The sequence below is a fragment of the Hibiscus syriacus genome, unplaced genomic scaffold (assembly GCF_006381635.1).
Source record: "Hibiscus syriacus cultivar Baekdansim isolate YM2019G1 unplaced genomic scaffold, ASM638163v2 tig00111769_pilon, whole genome shotgun sequence".
Taxonomy (NCBI): Eukaryota; Viridiplantae; Streptophyta; class Magnoliopsida; order Malvales; family Malvaceae; genus Hibiscus; species Hibiscus syriacus.
The window spans coordinates 2,056,588-2,080,378 of NW_024063172.1; the positions used below are offsets into that span (position 1 = coordinate 2,056,588).

General features: G+C 36.0%; 4 protein-coding genes across 6 annotated transcripts; 2 read left to right on the forward strand and 2 right to left on the reverse strand.

Annotated features, from left to right (window-relative positions):
• Positions 1 to 3,277, forward strand: LOC120169581 (bifunctional protein FolD 1, mitochondrial-like). 3 transcript variants are annotated; one of them, XM_039177697.1, is made up of 5 exons: positions 1 to 409; positions 512 to 817; positions 1,842 to 2,078; positions 2,558 to 2,752; positions 2,998 to 3,277. In XM_039177697.1, exons 1-5 carry the CDS (start codon positions 158 to 160, stop codon positions 3,166 to 3,168), a joined length of 1,161 nt encoding a protein of 386 aa, XP_039033628.1. In that variant the 5' UTR covers positions 1 to 157; the 3' UTR covers positions 3,169 to 3,277. The 3 variants fall into 3 exon arrangements, with proteins under 3 accessions (XP_039033628.1, XP_039033630.1, XP_039033629.1); XM_039177699.1 differs by having other exon boundaries at positions 3,032 to 3,277; XM_039177698.1 differs by having other exon boundaries at positions 2,585 to 2,752.
• A 2,014-nt stretch (positions 3,278 to 5,291) lies between these two features.
• Positions 5,292 to 6,028, forward strand: LOC120169853. Its single transcript, XM_039177937.1, has 3 exons — positions 5,292 to 5,488; positions 5,570 to 5,696; positions 5,804 to 6,028. The coding sequence occupies exons 1-3, from the start codon at positions 5,292 to 5,294 to the stop codon at positions 6,011 to 6,013; spliced, it is 534 nt and encodes a 177-aa protein (XP_039033868.1). The 3' UTR covers positions 6,014 to 6,028.
• A 1,945-nt stretch (positions 6,029 to 7,973) lies between these two features.
• LOC120169580 (mediator of RNA polymerase II transcription subunit 15a-like) lies at positions 7,974 to 19,827 on the reverse strand. The gene is made up of 13 exons (XM_039177696.1): positions 19,565 to 19,827; positions 17,534 to 17,652; positions 16,655 to 16,766; positions 16,328 to 16,430; positions 14,716 to 16,020; positions 13,148 to 13,200; positions 12,624 to 12,698; positions 10,983 to 12,332; positions 10,517 to 10,858; positions 9,104 to 9,304; positions 8,927 to 9,015; positions 8,341 to 8,550; positions 7,974 to 8,291 (listed from the first exon to the last, which is right to left on the reverse strand). The coding sequence occupies exons 2-12, from the start codon at positions 17,644 to 17,646 to the stop codon at positions 8,343 to 8,345; spliced, it is 3,951 nt and encodes a 1,316-aa protein (XP_039033627.1). The 5' UTR covers positions 17,647 to 17,652; positions 19,565 to 19,827; the 3' UTR covers positions 7,974 to 8,291; positions 8,341 to 8,342.
• Positions 19,828 to 20,829: 1,002 nt separating this feature from the next.
• Positions 20,830 to 23,335, reverse strand: LOC120169855. Its single transcript, XM_039177938.1, has 9 exons — positions 23,089 to 23,335; positions 22,970 to 22,973; positions 22,597 to 22,879; positions 22,454 to 22,512; positions 22,330 to 22,366; positions 22,187 to 22,259; positions 21,772 to 22,088; positions 21,411 to 21,695; positions 20,830 to 21,138 (listed from the first exon to the last, which is right to left on the reverse strand). Exons 1-9 carry the CDS (start codon positions 23,333 to 23,335, stop codon positions 20,830 to 20,832), a joined length of 1,614 nt encoding a protein of 537 aa, XP_039033869.1.
• Positions 23,336 to 23,791: the final 456 nt, after the last annotated feature.

Consider the following 23,791-nt stretch of genomic DNA (forward strand, 5'->3'; position numbering starts at 1 on the left):
TTACCGGAAGAAACTAATGAATGTCACTGCAAATATGCTCTGAAAATAATCTAAACAGTAATCCTGGACTCCCTTCTTTGTTTCATCTCTCTATCATGAGTGGCCTGGTGATTTTCGCGATTTAGCCGAACGGAGGGAATTTAAGCCAAGAATTTTTATGGTTGTTGATGGGCAGCTAGTGACGAAGATAACGAGGATGATGGCGGTGAAGAATGCAACTCGGAAAGTGCTTGTAGGATGGGCAAAAGTATCTCAAAGATATTTATCCTCAGCCGCCAACTGCAAACACAACCACCGCTCTGAATCACAAATACTATTGTCTCCGCCTCTTGTCTCTCTCGACCTCCCGGAAATTTGGGGTTCCGATTCCACCAACCATGATCCCCATCAGCCTCCAAGCTCCATAACTGTGAGACTTTGCTATTTGCTTTCTGTTTTCCCGGAACTATACATTATTCTTTATGTAAGTTAAGGCTATGGTTAGTGATAATTCACCGTGGTCGATGTGCAGCGCTCGAAAGTAATTGATGGGAAGTCTATTGCTGAGGAAATCAGGTCAAGGGTAGGCGTTGATGTAAAAAGGATGAAGGAGTCCATCGGAAAGGTTCCTGGTTTGGCTGTGATTTTGATCGGACAGAGAAGGGACTCACTGACTTATGTTCGTAACAAGATAAAAGCCTGTGAAGAAGCTGGAATCAAATCTGTGTTGGCTGAACTTCCTGATTGTTGTGCTGAAGAGGATGTTATGACTGCATTGTTGAAGTTTAACGAGGATCCGTCGATTCATGGTATTCTTGTGCAGCTTCCTCTGCCCGAGGTAATTCTGCTTTTCCTAGCTAATGGTAAAGAATGCTAGTACTATAGCATTAGATGTCTAGCCTAATCGCACCCACATAAATTTCTCTGAGTTAGAGATAAAGTACCTTGAGATAATCTATTTTCCAATCAAATGATATCATTTCATCATTAAAATGTAGTGAAAGCTCTTAATATTTCAAACTATAAGAGCAAGTTCTCTAGTAGTTTAAAAAGATGCAATCTGATTCTACTTTGTTTGTAATAGTATGATGGTTTAGTTTTGTTTCAACCATCTATCAGTCACCAGACAATATGAACCTTTTTCCAGCTAGTCATCTTGATTGAGTATTTTTGGAAGTTTTGTGTGTTGTAAATGTGTTTTATTTCGTTCCTTTCAGTCCTTTGTATGTTTTGTAGTTATTACTTTAAGGTTCTGCACCATGGGACTAATCCCAACATGATGAGCAATATCTTTCAGTCGATCACATATTGGGATTTTATTTTGATTGTCATGATATTGATCAAATTAAGGGGGTTTTCTCTTGGCCTGTCCTTGGACACTTCAGTAGCTCCATAGACGGTTTTGACACATGATGTCATCCTACATCTCTTGTCACAGAGCCATCAATGACATTCTGTTTGGTCATCACACATCCATTTTAATTGACTGCTTGAGTGGACCTGCAAGCATAAATAATGCTATAGCTTAATCTTGTTGATGGGGATGTCCTCCTAATGCAGACCAAAGTTTCCCCCTGCCCCTTCGGTATGTGCCTTCTAGTCTACTACTGGTTACTGGTACTGCTCATAGAGATATCTTCTCTTGTAGTATATACGCGTCTTCACTTCTCCTGGAGGATACAATCTAGGTTTGGGCAAATTTTTCCCCATATTTTCTAATCTGCAACATGGCGAGCGTATAAAGAATTATCCAATCCTCCTCTCAATGATCTCACTTATTCTGTTGTAATTCCATCTTGAATTTTACAAGAGAACCCTCTATTTGTGTTCTGCAAATGACTTGTAAAAAATTCCTGGTACAGCATTTGGATGAGGAGAAGATTTTGAATGTGGTGAGTTTGGAAAAAGATGTGGACGGCTTCCATCCCCTAAATATGGGAAATCTTTCCATGAGAGGAAGAGAACCACTGTTTGTTCCCTGCACACCTAAAGGTTGCCTTGAGTTATTGATCCGATCTGGCGTGGAAATAGTGGGAAAGAAGGCAGTAGTGATTGGGAGAAGCAACATTGTAGGATTGCCTATATCGTTGCTACTGCAGGTAAAGATCTACTTTTTGCATACATTTGCATTTTTAAATTATGTTGCATAAATATATGAAGAGGAAAAAAGAAGTTGATATGCATATATTCACATTTTTAAAGTATGAGAGGTAAAAAGAAGTTGACAAGATGTATTGAGCAGTGAATGGCTAAGTAAGCATCTTTCCCACATCGCTTTTCTTATTTGAATGATCAGAGATCGATCTATGTTTTTTATTTAATTAGATATGTGGTATCCACTACAAGGGATAAATAAAAATAATTTTGACCGATCAAAAAGATAAAAATAAATCTCTAAGTTCTATGTCCGCACGTTTTGCCAGTTTCTGTGTTGATGATATGTATAAATCTTCATACTCTAAAACTTTTATGAGAATATTTATATTTTACTTCTTTCAAAGAGGTACTTCCCTATAATTCTAATGGGTTTAAGAACTGGTTCCGTCTAACAGTATCCACGAGATATTTGACTAAATAGGCATATTTCATTTACATTGTTGGACAGAGGCACCATGCAACCGTCACTATAGTACATGCTTGCACAAGGAATCCCGAGCAGATCACATGCAAAGCTGACATAGTAGTCACAGCTGCCGGGGTACCAAATCTGGTTCGTAGCAGTTGGCTGAAACCAGGTGCAGTTGTTATCGATGTTGGGACATGCCCAATTGAGGTAAAATTGCTACTGTTTCATTGATTTGCTTTACTTTAATCCATTTTCACTACAGAAACTGAATGGCAAAACTTTGGGGAAAGTAGTTATGATAAGGAAACCAGCGCAAAAGAGAGAAAACTATCATTGCATTTCGCCCGACTCACAATTCTCTTCCCTTGTCGAGCTTACATTCATTCTATATTCCAACGGTTATGATATCATAAAAATGTGGTATTAAATTGATTGATGGATGAGCACCGCAGGACCCCAGCGCCGAGTATGGATACCGTCTCGTAGGAGACGTTTGCTTCGAAGAAGCATTGAGGATAGCATCCGCAGTTACTCCGGTACCTGGAGGAGTTGGACCTATGACAATTGCCATGCTCCTCTGCAACACTCTTGATTCCGCCAAACGGCTGTACGGCTTTACCTGAACCGTTAGATCCATGCCAAAAAGTTTTGCATTGCGTACCTACACTTTTCTTGTTAACCAGTGGCTCTCTCTGTCCCAATGGTTTTGAATGGATCTCAATTTATTGAATATCTACGAAGCATATATCAATTAAAAGTTAAAACCATAACCTTATGCAACAAAAGATGCTTTAACATCTTCTCTAATTTCATCTCTTTGTAAACTTTGCTTCATCCTTTTAATCACGACTTTATTGTTTAGTTTCGAGGTAAATTATGCGTTTAATATATAAACTATTAGTTTTGGTTCGTTTTAATAACTTTATATAATTATTAATTAGGAGTATAAGTAACTATTAGAGTTGTGTCATATGTGAATATATTTATATAAGTATTGAACTCATTTGGACTGAAGGGAAATAAATTATGCTTATTTATTTTATTTTTATTGGGCATAATATCCTCTAATTTGATATTGCATGTTAAAACAATAAAATGTAAGTAAATATCGTGTCATTGATTATCTAAGTTTAACATAATACAAGACATATTATAAGATTGTATCATTTTGATAAAAAAATACATAAATAAGATTTTATATTTATAATAGTGAGTAAAAGTAACGTGTTATTTGATAAATATTAAGAAAAAATTAGTGGTGAATATTTAAGTTTTGAAATATTAAATATTAAAAAAATAGGTACTGAATTTAAATTATAAACGTTAGTTGATATTTCTCTGAAGATAAAATACTTGATATAGTTAAATTATTTAATAAAATATATATTTTAAATGATAATATATTTAAAAGAAATAAAATATAAAATATATCCCAATAAGTGATAAATAACTTTTTATCTATGCATTTTTTTCAAATAAAGGTTTCTATCTATATTTGGGAGGATATTTTCAACACTTTTTATTTATTTTAAACATCTTATCCTTTAAAATGATCTTATCAAAAAATATATTTGTATATAATTTTTAGTTTATTTATTTTTATATTATATAATTATTAATTTATTATAGTAATGGTTTTATCTTTTTATACTTTACATACTTTTTTTTAAAAAAATTAAAAATTCTTAGACTAGGGATGTATTTTGTAATTAATATATATTTTTAGATAATATGTAATGATTACAAGATAATATCTATTTAAATTTTTTAACTTATTAATAAAATAACATGACGTACAATTACTCAAATCTATTCACTAAAAAGATTATATTTCTTTTTTATCACTAAATTCAATAACTAATATAATTTATATATAAACTTGTTGTTACTTATCCTCTAATTATTATTAGTATATAAAATTTAAAACCCACGAAAGATAAATAAATATTTGTTTATAATTTTTTAGATAAATTTAAAATAAATATAAGTTAATATATAAATAAATAAATATTTTTATTATTAATTTGGGATAAATACAAGATAATATCTATTGAAAGACAACCTTTAATCATATGATATTGAAAGTTCATACTCTTATATTTTTACGTTCAAATCTAAAATTTTAAAAATTAATAATAATTTTTTTTACCACCGAAATGATTCGATTCGTGCATATAGGCTTTTCGTCGTTTAAAATTGATTCCTACCTGTGATCTTTGGAGCTTTATATAATTCTCGTCGGATCGTTATTTTTAGATTATAGTAATGACTATGAGAGTCTTCTCTTTATCTTCGAACGTAAAGGTGACCTTGGTTTTTCCTACGGAAAGATTTTTTTGCTGAAATTTGTGTTTAATATCCTTGTGGGCAGCTTGTGACATGTTTCAGTATAAATCCAAGAATCCATCATAAGATCGGAATCTGATATTTTAGAAATATAATTATAATGAACTCAATTTGTTGCTGACATATTTTTATATGGTTCACAAACTACATTTTCTGGTGTTTTCAAATAATTGATTTTTTGCTTCATAAATGCCGTGTTCTTAGAGCCAATGGTTGTTGAGAATTGTAATATGTGGGACAGTTCTTCCTCTTGATATTCATGTCAGCTCAGTACTTACTCTTCTGCACTCTTTCATATTTGCAGGGTGAAGTAAAATGAATGTTTCCACTTTTGGTAATTGAATGGATAGGTTCATGGCCTGGTTTTTATGAGATATATTGATTACAAGATATTTCCACTATGGGGGTTGCTTGTTCTAGGAAAAGAGACCAACCGGGCGATGTGGATGATTTCCACAGAGGGGTTTCTGGAAGATATTGCAAGAATGGAAGTTCCAAGTGGCTAGCAACAACTTTTACTAGGCCTGTTCTAGAAATTCAAAGGGAAAAAAGGAAATGTCCATCACTTTTGGAATATGCACTTACAGAATACGGGAGGTACTGATTGCTTGTACCTTTTTTTCCGGAATCCTTACTTCCCACACCCAAACTGATCTTCCGAGTTTGGTTCATGAGCAGGACAGATAATTATGGTTCATTTTCTATGCTTCCAAGAGATCTAAGTCAGCAGATCTTTAATGAACTGGTAAATTCCCAAAGTTTGACTGATGTTTCTCTTGAAGCTTTTCGAGATTGTGCTCTTCAGGTAACAAGTTATAAATTGGGCAATCTGGATTTCAAAATCTTGTCAAATATTTACTCAACTGTTGATCAGTCTAGTTGAATCATGATATCTTTTCTTCTTGGCAAAAGGACCTTCACCTGGGAGACTACCCCAGGGTTAATGAAAATTGGATGGACGCCATCTCTACACAAGGATCATCCTTACTTTCGGTGGACCTCTCTGGTTCTGACATCACTGATTCTGGATTGATATATCTCAAAGATTGCATGAACATTCAAGGTTTAAATATAAATTACTGTGACCAGATTTCTGACCGTGGGCTAAAAAACACCAGGTAACTTTTTAATGCTCTAGTATTCTGATATACTAAAATGCCAAAATTCCATAATAGGTAAAATTATTAAATAGCAAGTAGTTGATTGCAACCTGTGATGCAATATGACCAGGCAAGTCTGGATTCTGACCTAAGGTTTTGACAAATTGAATTTTATCTTTCTTAGCCGCTTTTCTGTTTATATTCTGCCTCCCTTCCTGGTTACACTTCTACTATTTTCTTCTCAGTTCAGTTCTTTCTCTTTTCTTCCTTCCAACTTCCTTGTTAAATTAATGTTCAGTAATTTTGCTTATCTTAGTAATTTCCAGCACGTGACAAAATCTTTTAGGTCTCTCAAACTTGAAGAGTCTCACATTTCGGAGAAACAGTGCAATCACTGCACAAGGAATGATTGCCTTATCTGGCCTAGTAAACTTGTTGAAGCTGGATCTGGAAAAGTGTCCTAGGATTCATGGGGGGCTTATTCACATAAAAGGTAACTTTCTACTTGTATGATTGTATGGTATTTTATTTTTTGTTCTTAACATATAAGGTGATGAGTTCATGATGGGTTTGGCCTTTCCCTTGACTAGTTAGCCTATCATCGGATGCAGTTCCTTGGGATGTTATATTTTCATGTTAGTTATGCATGTTATGTCAGTATTATTTTACATTTGGCTGATGGGCCCTGTTAATCAATCTGCAGGCATGACAAAGTTGGAATCCCTTAGTATTAAATGGTGTAATTGCATAACAGATGCTGATATGAAGCCTCTTTCAGGTGAATTTTACATTGCCTTTGTTACTATTTGGTAGTTTTGTTTTTCAAATTATTTATATTCTTCAGTTAAGCCTGTTCTCATTGTCTATCTCCCATAGATGTAATTGTGTAAGCTCTCTGTTTTTACCTTCCTTACGAAGAAACTTGTCTAGTCTTGACCTACAGTTGGCTTATATTCATATACATGCTGCGTGTACCTCTTCACGGTCATCCCTGTTAAACAGAAATTTTATGTTCTCTACCTCCAGTTGGCTATGTTTATTTCCGCGGCCACTTCATCGCATGTAGGTTAAGGACACTTAAAATTGACTATATTCAACCCCACTCCCCCCAAGTTTGCTAATGCTTTAATTTTGTGGATGATATGAATTATTTAATTCATTTCTGTTTCTTAGCTAACTTCTTTTTATCATGTTTTAGGGCTTGCAAACTTGAAGAGCCTACTGATTTCCTGCAGTAAGGTCACAGATTTTGGCATCACTTATTTAAAAGGTACTTCGCCCTATTTCATTTGCTGTGATGCTTTATGCTATGTTTTTTATGACATTAACTGATATCATTAGCGACTCCCAAGAAGGTGAGATGTTGCTGGTTGAGCCCCAAAACTGATTTGAGAGCAGGAGAATAGAGTGGGAAGTTGGAGCCGTTCCCTGCTGATATCTGAACCCATACAGCAGCTACCAACCCAACCCATGGTGGCTTGCTCCCCGCATTCAGCTTCAGTTTTTTCATTCGTGCTGTGTGCTTAGTGGAACTTGTTTTGCTTCTTTGTTGATGTAGCAGGCAGGGACAATTTGCATATACAAACACAGAAGAGGCCTGTTTATCGTATTTATTGGTGCTGCCATCTTTTGTTTTTACTAAATACTAGTACTAGTACTTTTCAAAAGCTTTTTAATTTCCATATGGATATAAAATATACACATGGATTTGGACAGGTCATCATATAAAATAGCTCAATTGTATCTATTAAGATCTTTTTGATTCTTACTAATGATTCTTACTAACGTAAATTGATATTGATTGGTTAGGTGGAATGCATAAATGGTATGGTGAGAAAGATTCATGTGATTAAATTTGTATTCATTTGGCATGTTTCAACCATTATTGGTGATATAAGAATTTTTTATTCATTCGGTACGTTTCAACAGCTATTGGTGATAACAGAGCATTTAAAGCTCCTATAGACGAGCAACAATGAAACTATTGTGAATGATTCTGCATTGTCATTTATTAACATATGAGAAACGAAGGATTTTCCCCATTTAATCATTCAAAGAACTGCTATAGGTAGACACAACAAGTGTAGCCTAGTTGACCCAGATGCGACCATGTTTCGTACCCTACGAGTCTGAGAATAATTACCTTCCGACAGTAATTATTTTAATGTCATTCGGATTCGAGAGAACTCTCTCGAATCAATAGATATCACCTGAGAATGTTGCTTCGAATTACAAATATGTTGATCCAAAAACTGCTTATCAAGTCCTCGTGATAGCAGTTGTGGGGAATTCTTGTCATCAATAATCAAAACAAATTAGATTCAGGCCTTTAACCGAGTTGGCAAATATGGCTATGCAGCAGTCACGCAATTCTCCCAAGCCCCATATTTTGAGCTAAAGCTGCCACCACCACTCAGTTTTGCATGATCGGAAATAACCTCTCGCGCACAAACATCCCAAGTCCTTGCTATCTCACCGAGTGACATAGGCTGCGAAAGGCTACGGAGTGATAAACTAAGCCTAGACTTCGCTTTCACCGAAAGGTCTTCGTCCTCCTCACTGCAAAACAGAATATGACAGAAAAATATCAAATAGAGACATCTAGACTCGAAACATCTTGCCTTTCAGCCGGAACATAAAAACCCATGCCAAATACTAATAGCTGCTTACAAAATTTTCCTTAGGATAATGAAAAACCTAAAATCTATCTCATTCAAACGTTAAAAAAAGATTATCTGAAACAAATATCATCACTTGGCAGTTTTTATTTTTTGAATTGTACTCGAATAAAATAAATACAAGCAACAGTTGAAACAAAACCATGGTGCATAATAATTTCCCAAAAATGAATCGAGCAGTTTCTCAACAGAATACAAACCTATTTAAAGAAGGGGAAGAAGAGAAAGATTGGGATTCAAAGGAAAATGTTTCTCACCTGACTTCAACTGGAAACTTGTCTAATAGGATCGGGGAACAATTTGGATAATTTGTGGGGACCAGCAAATGCAAGGGCTGAATTGGTGACTGCGTAGCAACAAACAGATATAATGCCAAGAAAATCATAATACTTCAGGTTAAGACATCAGTTTCTTTCCATGAGCTAAAAGCTTACCATTTGTGCTGACATGTACTGTGATTTCAAATTTGAACTGAGAGCCACAGCACTGAAAGAGCACTTGACAATGGTTCCTTCACCCATTTCAATGGTTGCAGCTGTAGCACCTGGATCGACATCTTCATCACTGATATCAACCACTGTGTCTATAAGTCTCTGGTTTATTTCCCTTATTTCTTCCAAAAGGGCATGATTAGCCTGCAATAGCTTCCATGTCATCTTTTATATCTAATCATATTAAGTAAATTGTGGCTATCTCAGACAACACTAAGATATCTATAAAATTTATCTTGCCAGCAAAGATAGCCTCTATTGTCGCTAAGAAGTTGAAACGTGAAAAACCAAAATGTCTGAGTTCTCATTGACACCAAGAGATTAAACATCAGAAATTATAATAGCAGTCGGAAAATTTTATCTGCCTGCATTCAGTGCCCCGCTGAACAATACAACAATAGAATTCGAAAAAGAAATAAAAAAGAATAAATTTCCAATCACATCAGACACTATATAAAGCTATAAGGTCAAAATGGACCGTGAAATTTAACCAATGACTTCCAAGTGTCTATAACTAATATTTTCATTACAGGTTTTCTTGACTACATGCTGAAGCTTCTTATCGATGCTTGATAGTCTATGCTTACCAAGGACTATATGCATTCCAAGAAGAAAGAATACCTAAGAACCATATGATTCAGAACAATAATGATGCAAGTGCTGAAAGGGTCCACAAATTTTTCTTCACCAATGTTCATGCCACCTTTAATATTTACCTTAGTCACAAGCTTAAATGTATGTAACTAAGTAGAGACAAGTATGACTTATGCCAAATATTTTTCATAAATGCAAATTGATTTTGCCAAATATTTTTGCTAAAACTTTTATTAAAGCCATTTTATAGCTTCCATGGGAAATCTCCATAAACTTCATCTATGTTCAACTTGAACAAACTCATTCCTTAGATAACAAAATATAGACGAAGTTAGAGGTTTAGGTGTTTAAAAACAAACAAGACCATACATAATCCAAAAGGTTCCAAAATGGATTGATGAACATTAAATTTGGCATTAGAAGCAGTGTGATAAATAGAAATTCAACCATTTACATGAAGTTCTGGAAGAGGCTTCCTAAAAAAACATACTACCTCCATCCCATTAAAAAATGTCCCTTATTGACTTTTTAAAAGTCAAAATTTTTAAACTTTGACCATGATTATTTTAAATATTTTTAAAAAATAAATTTTATTAAATATATTTCAAAATTAATTGATTAAAGGTTTCTAAAATATATTTTTTAAATATTTTTATCAATAATAAATTTTAAATAATAATGAGTCAAAGTTGAAAAAATTTGACCAAAAAAGTCAAAAAAAAGGTATTTTTGAAAACCTGCACCATGAGCAAAGAGTAATACCTCAATTCTTGGCCGCTTGACACTAGATGTTGCAGTTGACTCCAAGTCAGATGCCTCTGAACCAGTTAATTTGAAACTATCATTCAAACTACCTGCAGATGATACAACATTTAGGGGCATGGCACTAGTGTGACGTCTAATTTTCTTTGTCCCGCTCATTCCATCTTGACTGATGAAACTTCTTGCTTGCAGACGACACTTTGTCATAGCAACCAGATCCTCACCCACTGCAGCTCTTGACCCATTACCTGGGGCTGAGCCCACTATCCTGTCAGTCATGCTGACAACTGAGATAATGTCACTTACAGATGCCCGCAATGCTATAGATGAAATGGATTTCACCTGTAATTAAAGCACATTAAAAATCAAATTAATCCAATATCTTTTTGAGAGAAGAGAAGGTCAAAGAACTTCTACTGCTTTAACCACAAAAGGGAAAGAAGTGTCAAGATAGAGCTTCAATAACTGCTTTCGTTAAACGATCAAGTGGTTGCTCGGTAATGTTCGACTTGCTGGAAACAGTTTTCAAAGCATTACGATGAGTTCCATCACCACCAGCGAACTCAGCAAGCAGAGGGGAGGCTGATATCCGTGGAGTGCCAATTGCAAGGGATTGGGAGCCTGCTTGAACACCAGTTCCTTGTTGATTTCCGATAGTAGCAACATTTGGGAGAGAAGTGCCCTGAACAGGTTTTTCAGATTCCCCAGGCATAGGTGATGGAGCCAAAGGTGTTGAAGGTGAAGGAACAACAAAAGGTGAATTTGCAGATTGCAAGGGAGTTCCAGCTTTTAACAGGTTTTGCTGATCAACCTGTGGGGAAGAATGCTGAGGCATCTGAGGAGATGCAGCCTGAAGTAGCTGAGGTGAAGAAACAGGAAATTGCGCTCCTGGTTTCAACTGTTGATGGTTATAAGATTGACGCTGGCTTGCCAGAAGATGTTGGAATACCCCTGGCTTAGCACCCATCCCCTCCCTCATATCATTCACATCATTCATCTGATGCAGCTGGGGCACATGGTGTGTCTGCAATTGAGTGGACAGCTGTTGCTTTGCTTGCTGCTGTGGCTGCTGTTGTTGCAGTACCTGCTGCTTCTGTTGAATATACTGGTGTTGTAGTTGGCGATGTTGAAACTGTTGCTTGTACTTTTGTGACTGCATCATTTGATGTTCTTGATGTTGTTTCATATGCTGGTGCTGAAGCATGTTGGAATTTGACTGAAGAGGATTAATGTTTTGCGACAGGCCACTTACCCCACTTTGTGATGTCGAGCTATTAAAATTTGCCTGCTGGGAGGTACTCACAGGATTCTGTTGTAAGGGTCCTGGAGCAACCGGCTGCATTGAGCCAAGGGCATTACCTTGTCCTGAATCCATATTGGAACCTGGTTGTAATGAATTTAACTTGGTCTGCTGTGCTGTCGAAACCCCAGTCGACAAAGAATTATTCTGAATGCTTGTCATGTTGTTAGGCTGCATTGCCGGCACAGAACCTTGTAAATTTATTGACTGCAACTGAGGGTTCATTTGATTATCATGAGACTGTGTGTGATTAGTTTGTGTTTGTGCCTGTTGCATGGAATGCATTTGAGGTGGAGGAAGCTGTCCTTGCTGCATCATGGAGACAGGTTTCCTTGGCCTAATGGAACTTACAAAATTTATTATATGCTTCTCATAAGAACTCAAATTCTCCTTCAAACGGGGTGTTATATTAGCTTTGGAAACAGATAAGAAAGCTAAAATGCGCTCAAACATTGTCCTGCATTGTTTCAACGTTTCAAGCTGCTCTGACTTTGGCTGCTGTGGATTAGAATCATGCTGGAAATAGAACAAAGAATTGTCTTAAGCAACCCAAGTAAATTTTAAAACCACTAGTCCACCAGATAAGCAAAAGTGAGACCACTAAACACTGTCTAAAGGAAGAGGATTCAAGAATACACACTTTTTTTTTGGGGGGGGGGAGGGGCTGTCAAAAGCTTTAACGTAGAGTAGTGAAGTCATCTCTAATTTGGTTAATACATACAGAAGCAGATTATGGTCCTAAAGGGTTCCACCACTTTTGAGATGGTAAGGAATGAATATATAAGATTATGCGCAGGGGGGAACTACCTGCTGCAACTTAGTAGTAATTTTCTGGTACATCTCATTTAATTCGGGCAGGTATGTCTCCTTCAAGGTCTGGATCTGTAATGTAAACTCACAGAATGGTTAACCAACAATTAAATCACTCAATTTATCCACATTATATGATTCATACAAAAAGTAAAAAGATTTTTCCATTTTCTGACTAGCAGGCACTGATTTTAGTTAAAATAACATAAGAAACAAAGAGTAAGTAAAGACAATTAATTTGAGGTCAAAGATGCTGTATATCATTGGTTTTTATTCTCATTCTCAACAATTTAATAGATCTTTCATAGAGCACTGAAGAAATTGGTTTTATTTTCTTATTAGCAATAAGAAACTAATAAAATGCTTAAATTTCTTTAACAAAACTTATTTTAAGTTGCTAATTCTTTTTTTTTTCCTTTGATAAAAGACACATATCAATATACTGTAATATTCATTTTTATAACCACTTTCCGGCCAACTTGTAAGTATAATATTACATAGAATGAGTCGAGAACTTTTACCTTCTTATATACCTCTTCTTGCCAATCACTGCCGTTTGTGGAATCTAAAGATGCTAAAAAAATAAACCATGCACATATAAGAAAAACAAAAATCTTAGGAGGATGAAAAAGAACATTGAAAGAGATAATTAAAAGAAGAAAGAAATATTTGAGCAAAAAACAACCAACTCTCATAGCAAATTAAGGTACACAAGCATAGAAGGGGAGGTTGCAATCCATAATCAAATTCCAATGTCATAAAATTACATCAGACCCACAATGAAGTACAGCTGAAAGGCATTTTGACCCACAATAAGGTACAAGTGAAAGGCATTTGAAGAAACCATTAAACATTTTGGACGAACAAATGAAAGGCTTTTATTGCTAGTTCCCGCAATTAACCTGCATATCCAAGTTTATTGGGTTACTCATTTAAAAACAAACATCCTACAATCCAATTTCAGTGCCTTTTTCCTTTGGGGTACTCCAAGGCATCCGTCTACTACTCTACAAAAGCAGCCAATTTGTAATTTCTGTCTATCCAACATGACACAAACACGACTTGCAGTTCAAAAACCATTCTACTTTCAAGGCTAATTTTTTGAGTTTCTCGAGTTAAAAGATAAAAGAACAAAAAAATCTCAGTTGGAATAGGTGTAAATAATTGGTAAGCTTACGTAACATGTGAAGGAAGACCTAAAAGAAAGCTATGCTGCCGCTAGCCTATTATTCATTGAAAGAGAAATATGTTAAGCTAATAAGAGTGAGTCAATCTAAATCATTAAAGAACCTTATTGCACAAATTAGACTGAGGAATGCAAGGTTTATATAAAATTTAATCAAATCTACATCACAAATCTCATGTCTCCACAAAAGCTGTGAGACTAGATCCAAGCATCACAAACAATTGAGGCCGCCTTGACACCCTTTTGACCATCAAATGCATGGATGAACCAACTTGCTTTTATAGGCATTCATTGTGCATCCTTCCAGAAAATACAGACACTGGCTGGTACGTGGACCCTCTAGTTTGATGCAAAAACTCATTGAATAAAAGAAACCAGTTATTGTTCAATAGAAAGACAGAGACAGAGAGAGAGAGAACTAATTATTTGTTGAACAGGTGAAAGATTAAAACCCAGCAGGTTCCTGTGGTTTGACAAAACCATAGCAGTATAACTGCAGGAAAGCATTAAGTGTAATATAATAGCGCAATCACTGCATTCAAGACCTTAACAGTGAGTCAGTGACATGGATGACAAAAAATGTTTCTCGTGTCATACAAAACCAGGCAGTGCCAATGATCAGCTTAAGGCAAGGCTGCCAATAATTTTGATAGCATGTATTTTTGTTAGCCTAGGACTAATCATCTAAACAAAAAGTGCTTTGACAAGTTAGCATATCACAAGTTCAAAAGAATTTTCTCTTAATCTCATAAGTTGGAATGGAAATACTTTCTGGGTAAAAATGAAATGCAAAACAATATCATCACAGGAAAAAGCTGCACAGATCAGTTAAATAACAAAAGTTCAGAAAGCAACCAAACAAAAAACAAGAGCAGGCAATGGCACAGATTCAAAAAAACATACTTGATGATGTCTCCGGAACAGCTCTCTGTGATTGATACAACTGCTTTTGCTGTTCTGTCAAATTTTGCGATTGAAGCAAGGAGTTTGATACTTGACCTGATGCTTGAAGCCTTTGCTGTATATTTGGTTGTAATTGATTGGGTTGCTGTTGCAGACCCAATTGTTGCTGCAAACTAGACTGTGATTGCATCTGCAACATCAATTGCTGCTGCTGCTGCTGCTGTGACTGCTGGGATGTCTGCCCTTGGGTTGGTAACAAATTAGGTGCACTCTGCTCCGTTTGTTGGAGTGGAACCTTAGGCTGGGATAGCATGTGTAAAGATTGCTGGTTAGTTTGCATGCTTAAGTTACCCGACTGAGCTCCAATCAATTGTGGCTGATGTTGCTGTAATCCAGAACTATTGCTCTGAGGACCCAACTGTTGCTGATGAATATTTGACAGGTTTTTCTGAGCCATTAACTGCTGCTGTTGCTGCAGGTTTGGAAGATTATTAGCCTGTCCTAGAAACCTCTGCTGTTGCATTTCCACAATGCTGTTTTGTTGTCTAATTAACTGATTTTGCTGCATATTTGCAGCATTTGTCTGTTGTCCCATTATGTGTTGCTGCTGTTGTGTATGTGTAGGCTGATGTTGTTGCTGAGGCATCATTGACTGCTGTGCCATTGGTGGTGGTCGATGAATACCAGCAGTGGCAGCCTGTTGCTGCTGCAGAAGCATGGTCTGAGTAGGCTGTTGTAGAGAAGATTGCTGATTGTGTTGAACACCAGGAACAGGAGTTGCTTGCATGGAAGATTGCTGTATAACGGAAGATGTTTGCATGCCAGATTGCTGGGAAGATTGCAACTGAGTACGTGGTAACAGATTCTGCTGATGCTGCATGTGAGACTGCATAAGTGATGGCTGAATATTTCCCTGTTGAATCTGTTGTTTCATAAGTTGATTTTGTAACTGCTGATGGTATGGATGCTGCTGCTGTTGTTGCGGTTGTGGAAGCACCTGTTGTGTTACTTGCATTTGTCGCTGCTGATTAGCAAAAACATTGGAGGACATCCCTTGCCCCAGTGAGTTCTGTGAAATTCCAGGCATGTTCTGTATGTTGGAATTCTGCCCAACAACATTAGGTACAGGATTTTGGGATACGGTAGGCATTCCAGATGGTAAACCAGCAGAACTTTGAACTCCTGCAGGTGCCATGCTATTCGGAACACTCTGGGATAACAGTTGTGCTTGAGATTGGCTACTTTGTAGTGAGATGGGAACTGATTGCCCCTGACTGTGTACTTGGTTCTGCATGCCCTGAGAACCTATCCAAGATATTTATACTCTTAAGAAGTTGGAGAATAACCCACAAAAACTGAATTCAAAATCATTTAGAACAAAATGAACAACAAAAATACCGAAACACTAATGTATTAAAAAATGCAAGGCAATTGAATCATACAAGGAGAAGTTTATAAAATATACGGGGAAGAAGAAAACAATGAAAAAACTATTCCTAATACATGCAGAGGTGTATGAAGTGCTCAACTCTGCATGGAAAGGAACAGAAAAGACAAGGACATGAAAAGAATTGTACTCACATAAAAGCAAAATGCTGATTCTTGCTATTACCTGGATCAGGTGGTTTGCTGTTATTCCCTGTGGTGGGTATAGCATTCTGAGACTTGTTTTCCATTGTAAGCATCTTCAAGGATATTCTCCTTAGATAATCAGTCTGAATACGGACAATAACGTTACAATAAACAAGTTTACTTTATTATTCAAATACATCTTCACAAGATTTCTTTATCTACTTCCAACATAGTTGACTAGGTAAGGAGTTTGAGTGTGTGCATTTCCATACATATGAATAAAGCAGAGAAAGGAACATAAAGATACACATGCACACAAACAACACTGTGACCAAACACGTTAAGGAATGCCCCTTTCTAAGATTACCTGGCTTGTTGCTGCCGTAAAAATCTTTTCCTCGAACCGTACAGCAATTTTTCTTAGTTCATTTAAACCATCTTGACCAGAAAATGGAAGGTGTGTCTTCAATGTATCCATTCTATGTACACAGGGCATTGCATAAGTTACCAACACACAAATATGATATACTTAAGAATCTTCAAATGCTAAATAAACAAATGCTAAGGACCAGGTTATCAGGTCCATTAAATAACACAAAATCAAACGAACACTAGGCAGGATATTATATGAGCACCAAAAAAAATTCCACTGCAACTTTTCAGGATAGTCACATTTATATATCAAGAAGCCACAACATTGGAATTAACAAAGCCTTCATATATCAGTTACATTCAAATAGACAACAACCATATTTGCCATTGTTCAGACAACGATGTAGAAATGCAATGCTACTTAACAGCAATAAGTTACTTCATGAAAAGTAATAATTCAGTAAGTAATTACAAAAGAAAATCACCAATTCATAGTGCAAATGAATGAGATAACAACTCCCAAGCTTACAAGGAACGAAAGATATAAAACAAAATATATTAATTATCCAATTACGTAAATTCATTAAATAATGAATCACAATACACCACATAAAGTTGGACAATAGAATAACCGCATCACATTCCAGATATGCGGCCTGTGTGTTGTGCCCGGTAAGACTTAAGAGCAAGCTTGGGTTCTCAAGCCATGTATTTACAAAACAAAGAGAGCAATTTGGAGAAGGAAATAAACCGTTTGTTCTTAATGGGAATGTTTTGTTCATAACAATACTAAGACTACAAAACAATCCGCAGAATCTCAGTAAGTTAAAAACATGTGTATTAAACAAAAAATAATACCATAAAATTCACTTACATCTTGTTGACTATTCTTTGTCGTGAATCTGGCTGCAACTGTGTTCTCCAATCATCTGTGTCCATGGGGGCCTCTCCACTTAGAGGAGTAGACCTCCAGTTATTGGTATCCATCAAATTCTGACAACACCAAAAGAGAACAATCAGAACACTTCCATATTTTTTTTGTTATAAATTATAGATCATGAAAAAAGAAAACTAGCAAGTTCGGAAACAAATCCCTCAAGTATGCAAAACATCCGACAAAGCTCTTTCAAAAGAACACTTCGCTTTCACATAGTTATTAATACCTCCTTACATTTCCACATAGATACCAGAAAGAATAAATTTAAAAGTAACAGCCGGAATCTTTCTGGTAATGTTACAACATAAAGCTTTCGCAGCATCTCTTTTAGTTCTTAACAATGACGGACAAGTTCCCAGACACTCACAGACATAGTACAATTGAACATGATATTCCACAATTGCAAACCACAATTTTACAATTTGCTGGATTTTAATTGTCATCTTATTTGGAATTTTATTCCGGAAGCTGTCTTGTGGTCAGTATGGAAGTGTCGAAACCAAGTCGTTTTCGAGAATCCAAGTCGTTTTCGAGAATGGAAGTCTTGATCTTAAACAGTCGTTCTTTATTTCTAGATATAGAGTGGTTGCGTGGTTTTCGGCGAAATTTCCTAATTTTCCAGTTCTCTTAGATTGCCTTGTTGGTGACTGCTGATTCAAGTAATCCGTCCATGAAGATAAATCTCTCAACGGTCCCGTGGTGTCCCCCACCCCCGGGTTTCTTCAAAATTAACGTGGATGGGGCAGTGACAAGTTATTGGAATAGCAGTGGAATTGGTGGTATCCTTAGAAATGAAGAGAGCATGATTTTGGGTTCATTTTCGGCATCTACTGATCCAGGTCCGCCTATCTTAGCTGAGTTGAAGGCCATTCAAGCTGGTTTAGCTTTGTTTGTGGAATCAGAATGGTGTGGTAGGGGTCAGTCAATTATAGAGACTGATTCTGCAATTGCAGTGAAATGGATTAACACTCCGGAAGTGTGTCCTACCGTGTTTTCACAGCTAGTTAATTGAGAGGCTGACAGTTTGGCTAAGTCGGGTATAGGGTAATTGTTTAGTAATTTTTGTTTGGATGATGTGTTTGTATGGTGGGTTGAGGTAAAGTTGGTGGGTGATGTTTGGAACAGTGCTGTTGTATGAGGTGTAATTTCTTTTTGGAATAATATGTGAGGTACTCTTTTCCTCCTTCCAATGTCCGCTGAGGTACTTTTGTACAGCGGCAGGTATGAAAGGGGCTTTTAACGAGGCCTAGTTTCTTATCAAAAAAATTTACAATTTGCTGTCACTTGGTTGATAATACTATTACACTTATAGTCTAACACCAATACCAGTCACCTTTCTTTCCAGGACTGGTAAGGTTCCTTTGTTTTCTCTTTTTCTGTCTAGGCCATAACGAAGACACTAACTCACTAAAACACCACTAAATTAGCACATCAATGGCAATTGGCAAGCATATCTAATGTTCAACTAATTGCTATTCAGTAAAGAACTGATGGTTAGTTAGCTTCAGAGAATGCTACCGAGGCTCAGGTTTATGAAAAGTTTGGCCATCTTAACCAAAACCAACTGGACTTGAAATTCTTCTAGCTAAACATTTTTGACATCTTCCCAATGAAATTATCCCCCTTAGAGCTTGATCGTGTATTCTTATTATACGATAAAAGAATAAGCGAATTACAAGTATCAACAAAACCAATGATTTAAACCACTTCTAATAGAAGTAATTTAATTTTGGGGGGGTTGCTCTGTTACGGGTAATCCAAATATTCTACCAAGTTTTCTTTCTGGTTTTTTTTTCACAGAAATTTTTTTTTTAAAAAAAATAATCAACGTTAATTAACTGCTGAGATTAAAAAAAAACACAAAATATTTAATTTTAACGACTCGGAAAAAACATGTTCAGGTGAAATTATCGAGGAAATTAATGCAAAATAATGATAAAAAAAACCTATGAAAATTGAAACTTTTACCTCAACGAAGAGCTCCCAGTCGCAAAAGAGAGATGGGCCGAGAAATTTCCACAAGGATTTTTCTCAAATAACGAATTCCCGGGTTGAAATGAACTCACACGGCCGGTTCTCTTCGATTATACAGAAAGTCATTCTTAAGCTTCGCGTTTTGCTTTCCAAAAAGATGATCGGTGGCTTTTTTTCCCTTGGCAGAGAATCGGAAGAAGAAGAACAGACTATTAGTAAGTGACAAAAAAATGATGGAAATCACGCGACGCTTATCTGTGTGGTTGAAAAGAGAGCAGAATAAAACAAGGGAAGTAGAAGAGAAAGTATAAGTCTTGAAAATTGAAGCGTAAACTACGCATGTAGTATCTAAATTATTAGTTTTAATCTATTTTAATATTTAAACTTTCATTTATTTTAAAATCATACTTAATGTTTAGTTTTTATTTCATTTTAGTATTCATTGTTAAAAACTTAACGCGTTTAGCACCTAATCAATTTTGATCTGTTTGAGTACTTAAACTTTCAAAAAAAAATAAACTTCACGTTAAATTTTGAACATAGGTACTAAAATAAAATAAAAACTAAACTTTAAGTATGATTTTAAAAAATTAAAAGTTTAAACTAAAACAGATTAAAACTTATAGTATAAATACTAAACACGTAGTTTATCCAAAATTGAATTTCTCTTAAAAGGTCTGATATACAAAACTCCTTCCATTTTGGGTCATTTACTTATTCATGCATTTTTATTTTCATCAATTCATTATTTTTTTTAAATTATATTAAAATTATATTTTAGTCACTCACTATTAAAAGAATTACAATAATATTAATATATCAAGATAAAACAATATTCTCATTCAAATTAATATATATATATATATATATATATCATATAATTATTTATTGTATTTAATGATGAAGAATTAAATTTTTTATTTTACTTAACGACGAATAATTAAAACGAAACTAATTATTATTTCTTTTTTCGCTTCTATTCCTTGTTTTCTAATCTGAATTAATTATTCTCTTCATTTGTTTATTGTCCAAATTCTCTTGAAAAGACACTTTTTCTTCTTCTTCTTCTTAATTTTATCCTTATTTTTGTTACGTTTCTTTTGATTTTTTATCTTTTAATTTCCAAGCCTAATTCCTACGATTCCAAATCCATGTTCCATGTTTAGAACATGGCCATCCAAATCACAGAAGAAGAAGAAGAAAGAAACACAGACCATTAATTTCATTAGGTGAATAATCATGCTTCCATCTACCACCAATTAATAGACTATTAAGTAGTACATTAATCCCATAAATTCCACGGTTTTGTCATGCTTCATGCTGCATGAAATGGTAACCCTCCGAGCCTGATCATCAAGGGTTACCTTAACAGCTTCCACGTTGAATTTCGAGTACCCTTTCTTCGGATGCACGCAACCGGCACCCATCTTCTTTGTCTTCCTCGCCGAACCTATCGAACCTGCAACCTTGTTGTTCCACCGTGAAGCCTCGAATTTACTGGTGTTTCTTATGACAAACTCACAAATAATGGGTGTGTTAAAATTAGGAACTGATATGCAATGAGCTTTCTGCATGTATTAAATATTTGAACCTAAATATTGCAATCACACGCCTTTATGCATAGGTACTCTTGCCCCATTTATCCATATTGCAAAGGAAGTTTACATATAGACAAGTGCAAGTAACTGCGATAGCATTCGTTATGTATGCAACAACACAACTTCTACTGCAGTTGAAATCCCTATTTTTTAGCATCAGGGGATTCATGGGTTGTTTCAGCTTGCACCGTATTGGTCCCTTTGGTATACTTTCGATCTCGCCTTTCTTTACCATAAAATACCCAAGAGACCAAACAGAACATCACCGAGATCGTGGTGACGAGCAACCCGATATAAACCTCTTGACTGTGTTTCCTTAGCCCCAGACAGTAATGCTGATGCATGTAATTGAGAATTTCCCAGATCGTGGAGCAGTCTACTAGGCTAGCAAGGAAAGGAACGTAACGGGACAACACGTAGCTTATGTTAGCAGCAGAACTCATTTGCTTGTACAAGTCAGGGGTCAGGCGCCATTGTGCGCTGCAAATTCCGGACGACGATACGTGGCATACGAATTTGCTCCATTTCTAACATCAAACATGATAAAATCAACCAGAAAGACCGAGAGTCGAAAACCGAAATAGATAAAGAATCGGATTGTACCTGTGTTGCATTGCCCACTGCTACTTGACCCTCACCACAAGCTTGTTTATTGTTTTCTGCCTTGTACGGGTCACAAACGGTGGGCAATGAGGGACCGGATTGATTGTAGTAAAGACCTACTGCGTGTGGAGGTATGTCATTGTTATTGGCTACAAGGGAAACATCAAGGTTCAGCAGATCGTTAATCCCATTGCTAACCGATTTACTCACATCCTTGATGTTTTTTCCGAATTCCCTATCCACACAAGGAAGAAGTTCCTTGATCGCCGAACCGGCCATGGGGTTTTGCACCCATTCGTCCACCATGGTGCACGTATCTGCCATTAAGCTGAAATGTTTTAGTGAAAATATGGTCAGATATGGAACTTGATCTGTTACAAGTTTACCAATGGACATATGATTTGTTTAAACTTACTTGTGGAAAGCAAGAAAAGCACCGCACAAGATAAACGCGAGAGTCGTGATAATCCCACCCGATGATCACGAATCTGCAACCATTGATCATTAGTTTTGATGATGATTATGATGGACAAGAAGATGATAATCATGGTTACTTACATATAAACCCATGTTTGCCAGCCAACAGCCGAAAATACTGCAATCCACTAACAAAAAGAACAATGAAACACTTTGGAACAATAATTGATAATCAACCAGTTTATAGGGGAACCAAAAGGCTTACAGAATCCAAGAAATGCTACTAGAAGCATGGTAGTAGTGATAGAGATCAGAGCTGTGTTCCTGGAATAAACAACAACGCATAGATGAAGTCTGCGTTATGATACATGAATATGATGTGTAGAAAAACATTCATTTGACATATACATGCTTGAGAATTTCGAACAAGGAATCTGCCATGCGTATCATCGTAAGATGAGGGAGGTCTTTACTTTCATCCAATGTAGAGGTGACCTTGTCGATCTGGTTTATGATTTCGGGTGGTAGGAATTTGTTGTTCAAAGAAACGTTCCTGGCCAACTGAAGATAATTGACGACGATTATAAGACCATTCGAGATTGTTTCTCCTTGATGCACTACATATCCTGCGGCCTCGCGTAAGGCTCCCAAGAATCTTTTCTCTCCCAAGAACATTACACCACATCCGGCACTGCAAAATGAATGCATTCAAGTAGTTAACTCTGTAATCGGAAGACAGGTAAGCTTAGAAAACAATACGTATGAGGAAACTTAAACTTACATTGCTGAAATGGTGAAAAGTATGAGAAAGACGAGACAGAGCACGTAAGCAAGCGGCGAATACCGATAGGAGTTGATGTATTTTAGCAGCAACAAGGACATAACATCAACAAGCCGAACAGCACGAACCAGACGGAAGCAGTGACCAAGAAAGGGAAAGAACTAAAAGCAACGGACTGCATACAGAAAACTTGGAGAACAAGTTACCATGTTGATGAACAAACCATAATATAATTTGATTAAACAGCGGAGTTATGGATCCACAGGCACAGGCAAATTGCCAACATTCTGCCAATGAGAAGGCTGACAAAATGTGGAACAAAGCTGCAATAAGAAGAAATGGGTTCGATTTTACACGCATCCCCATCGTTATTCTTGGATTGTTCTTGTCTGGGTTTGATTATCCCTTGGTGGAATCAACCAAGGGATGAATGATTTTTTCATTGACTTGGAATTGCAGATTAGAAGTTCGTTTTCTGGTGCATTTGTTTTCCAAAAACACTTTTTTTCTGCTAATTTTTGGTATTTAAATTGATATTTGTTACGCGTTATACCTCTTCTAACATCTTATCAATAGACTCTATATTGACTAATCCCCTTAGTTTGAGGAGGTTTGCTTTTATTGGGGCTGCCACCTAAGGGATGGTATAGTTTATACACATTTATATTATGTTGTTTGAATTTGAGAAAAAAATTATGTTATGGTCTTAATTGTTGTTATTTTGTTAGGACAACCGCATCAGATTATCCAATTATAATCATAAGACATTCAAGCATTCTATAAAATAGTTTATAAATAATAACAATTGAGAAAGAATAAAAA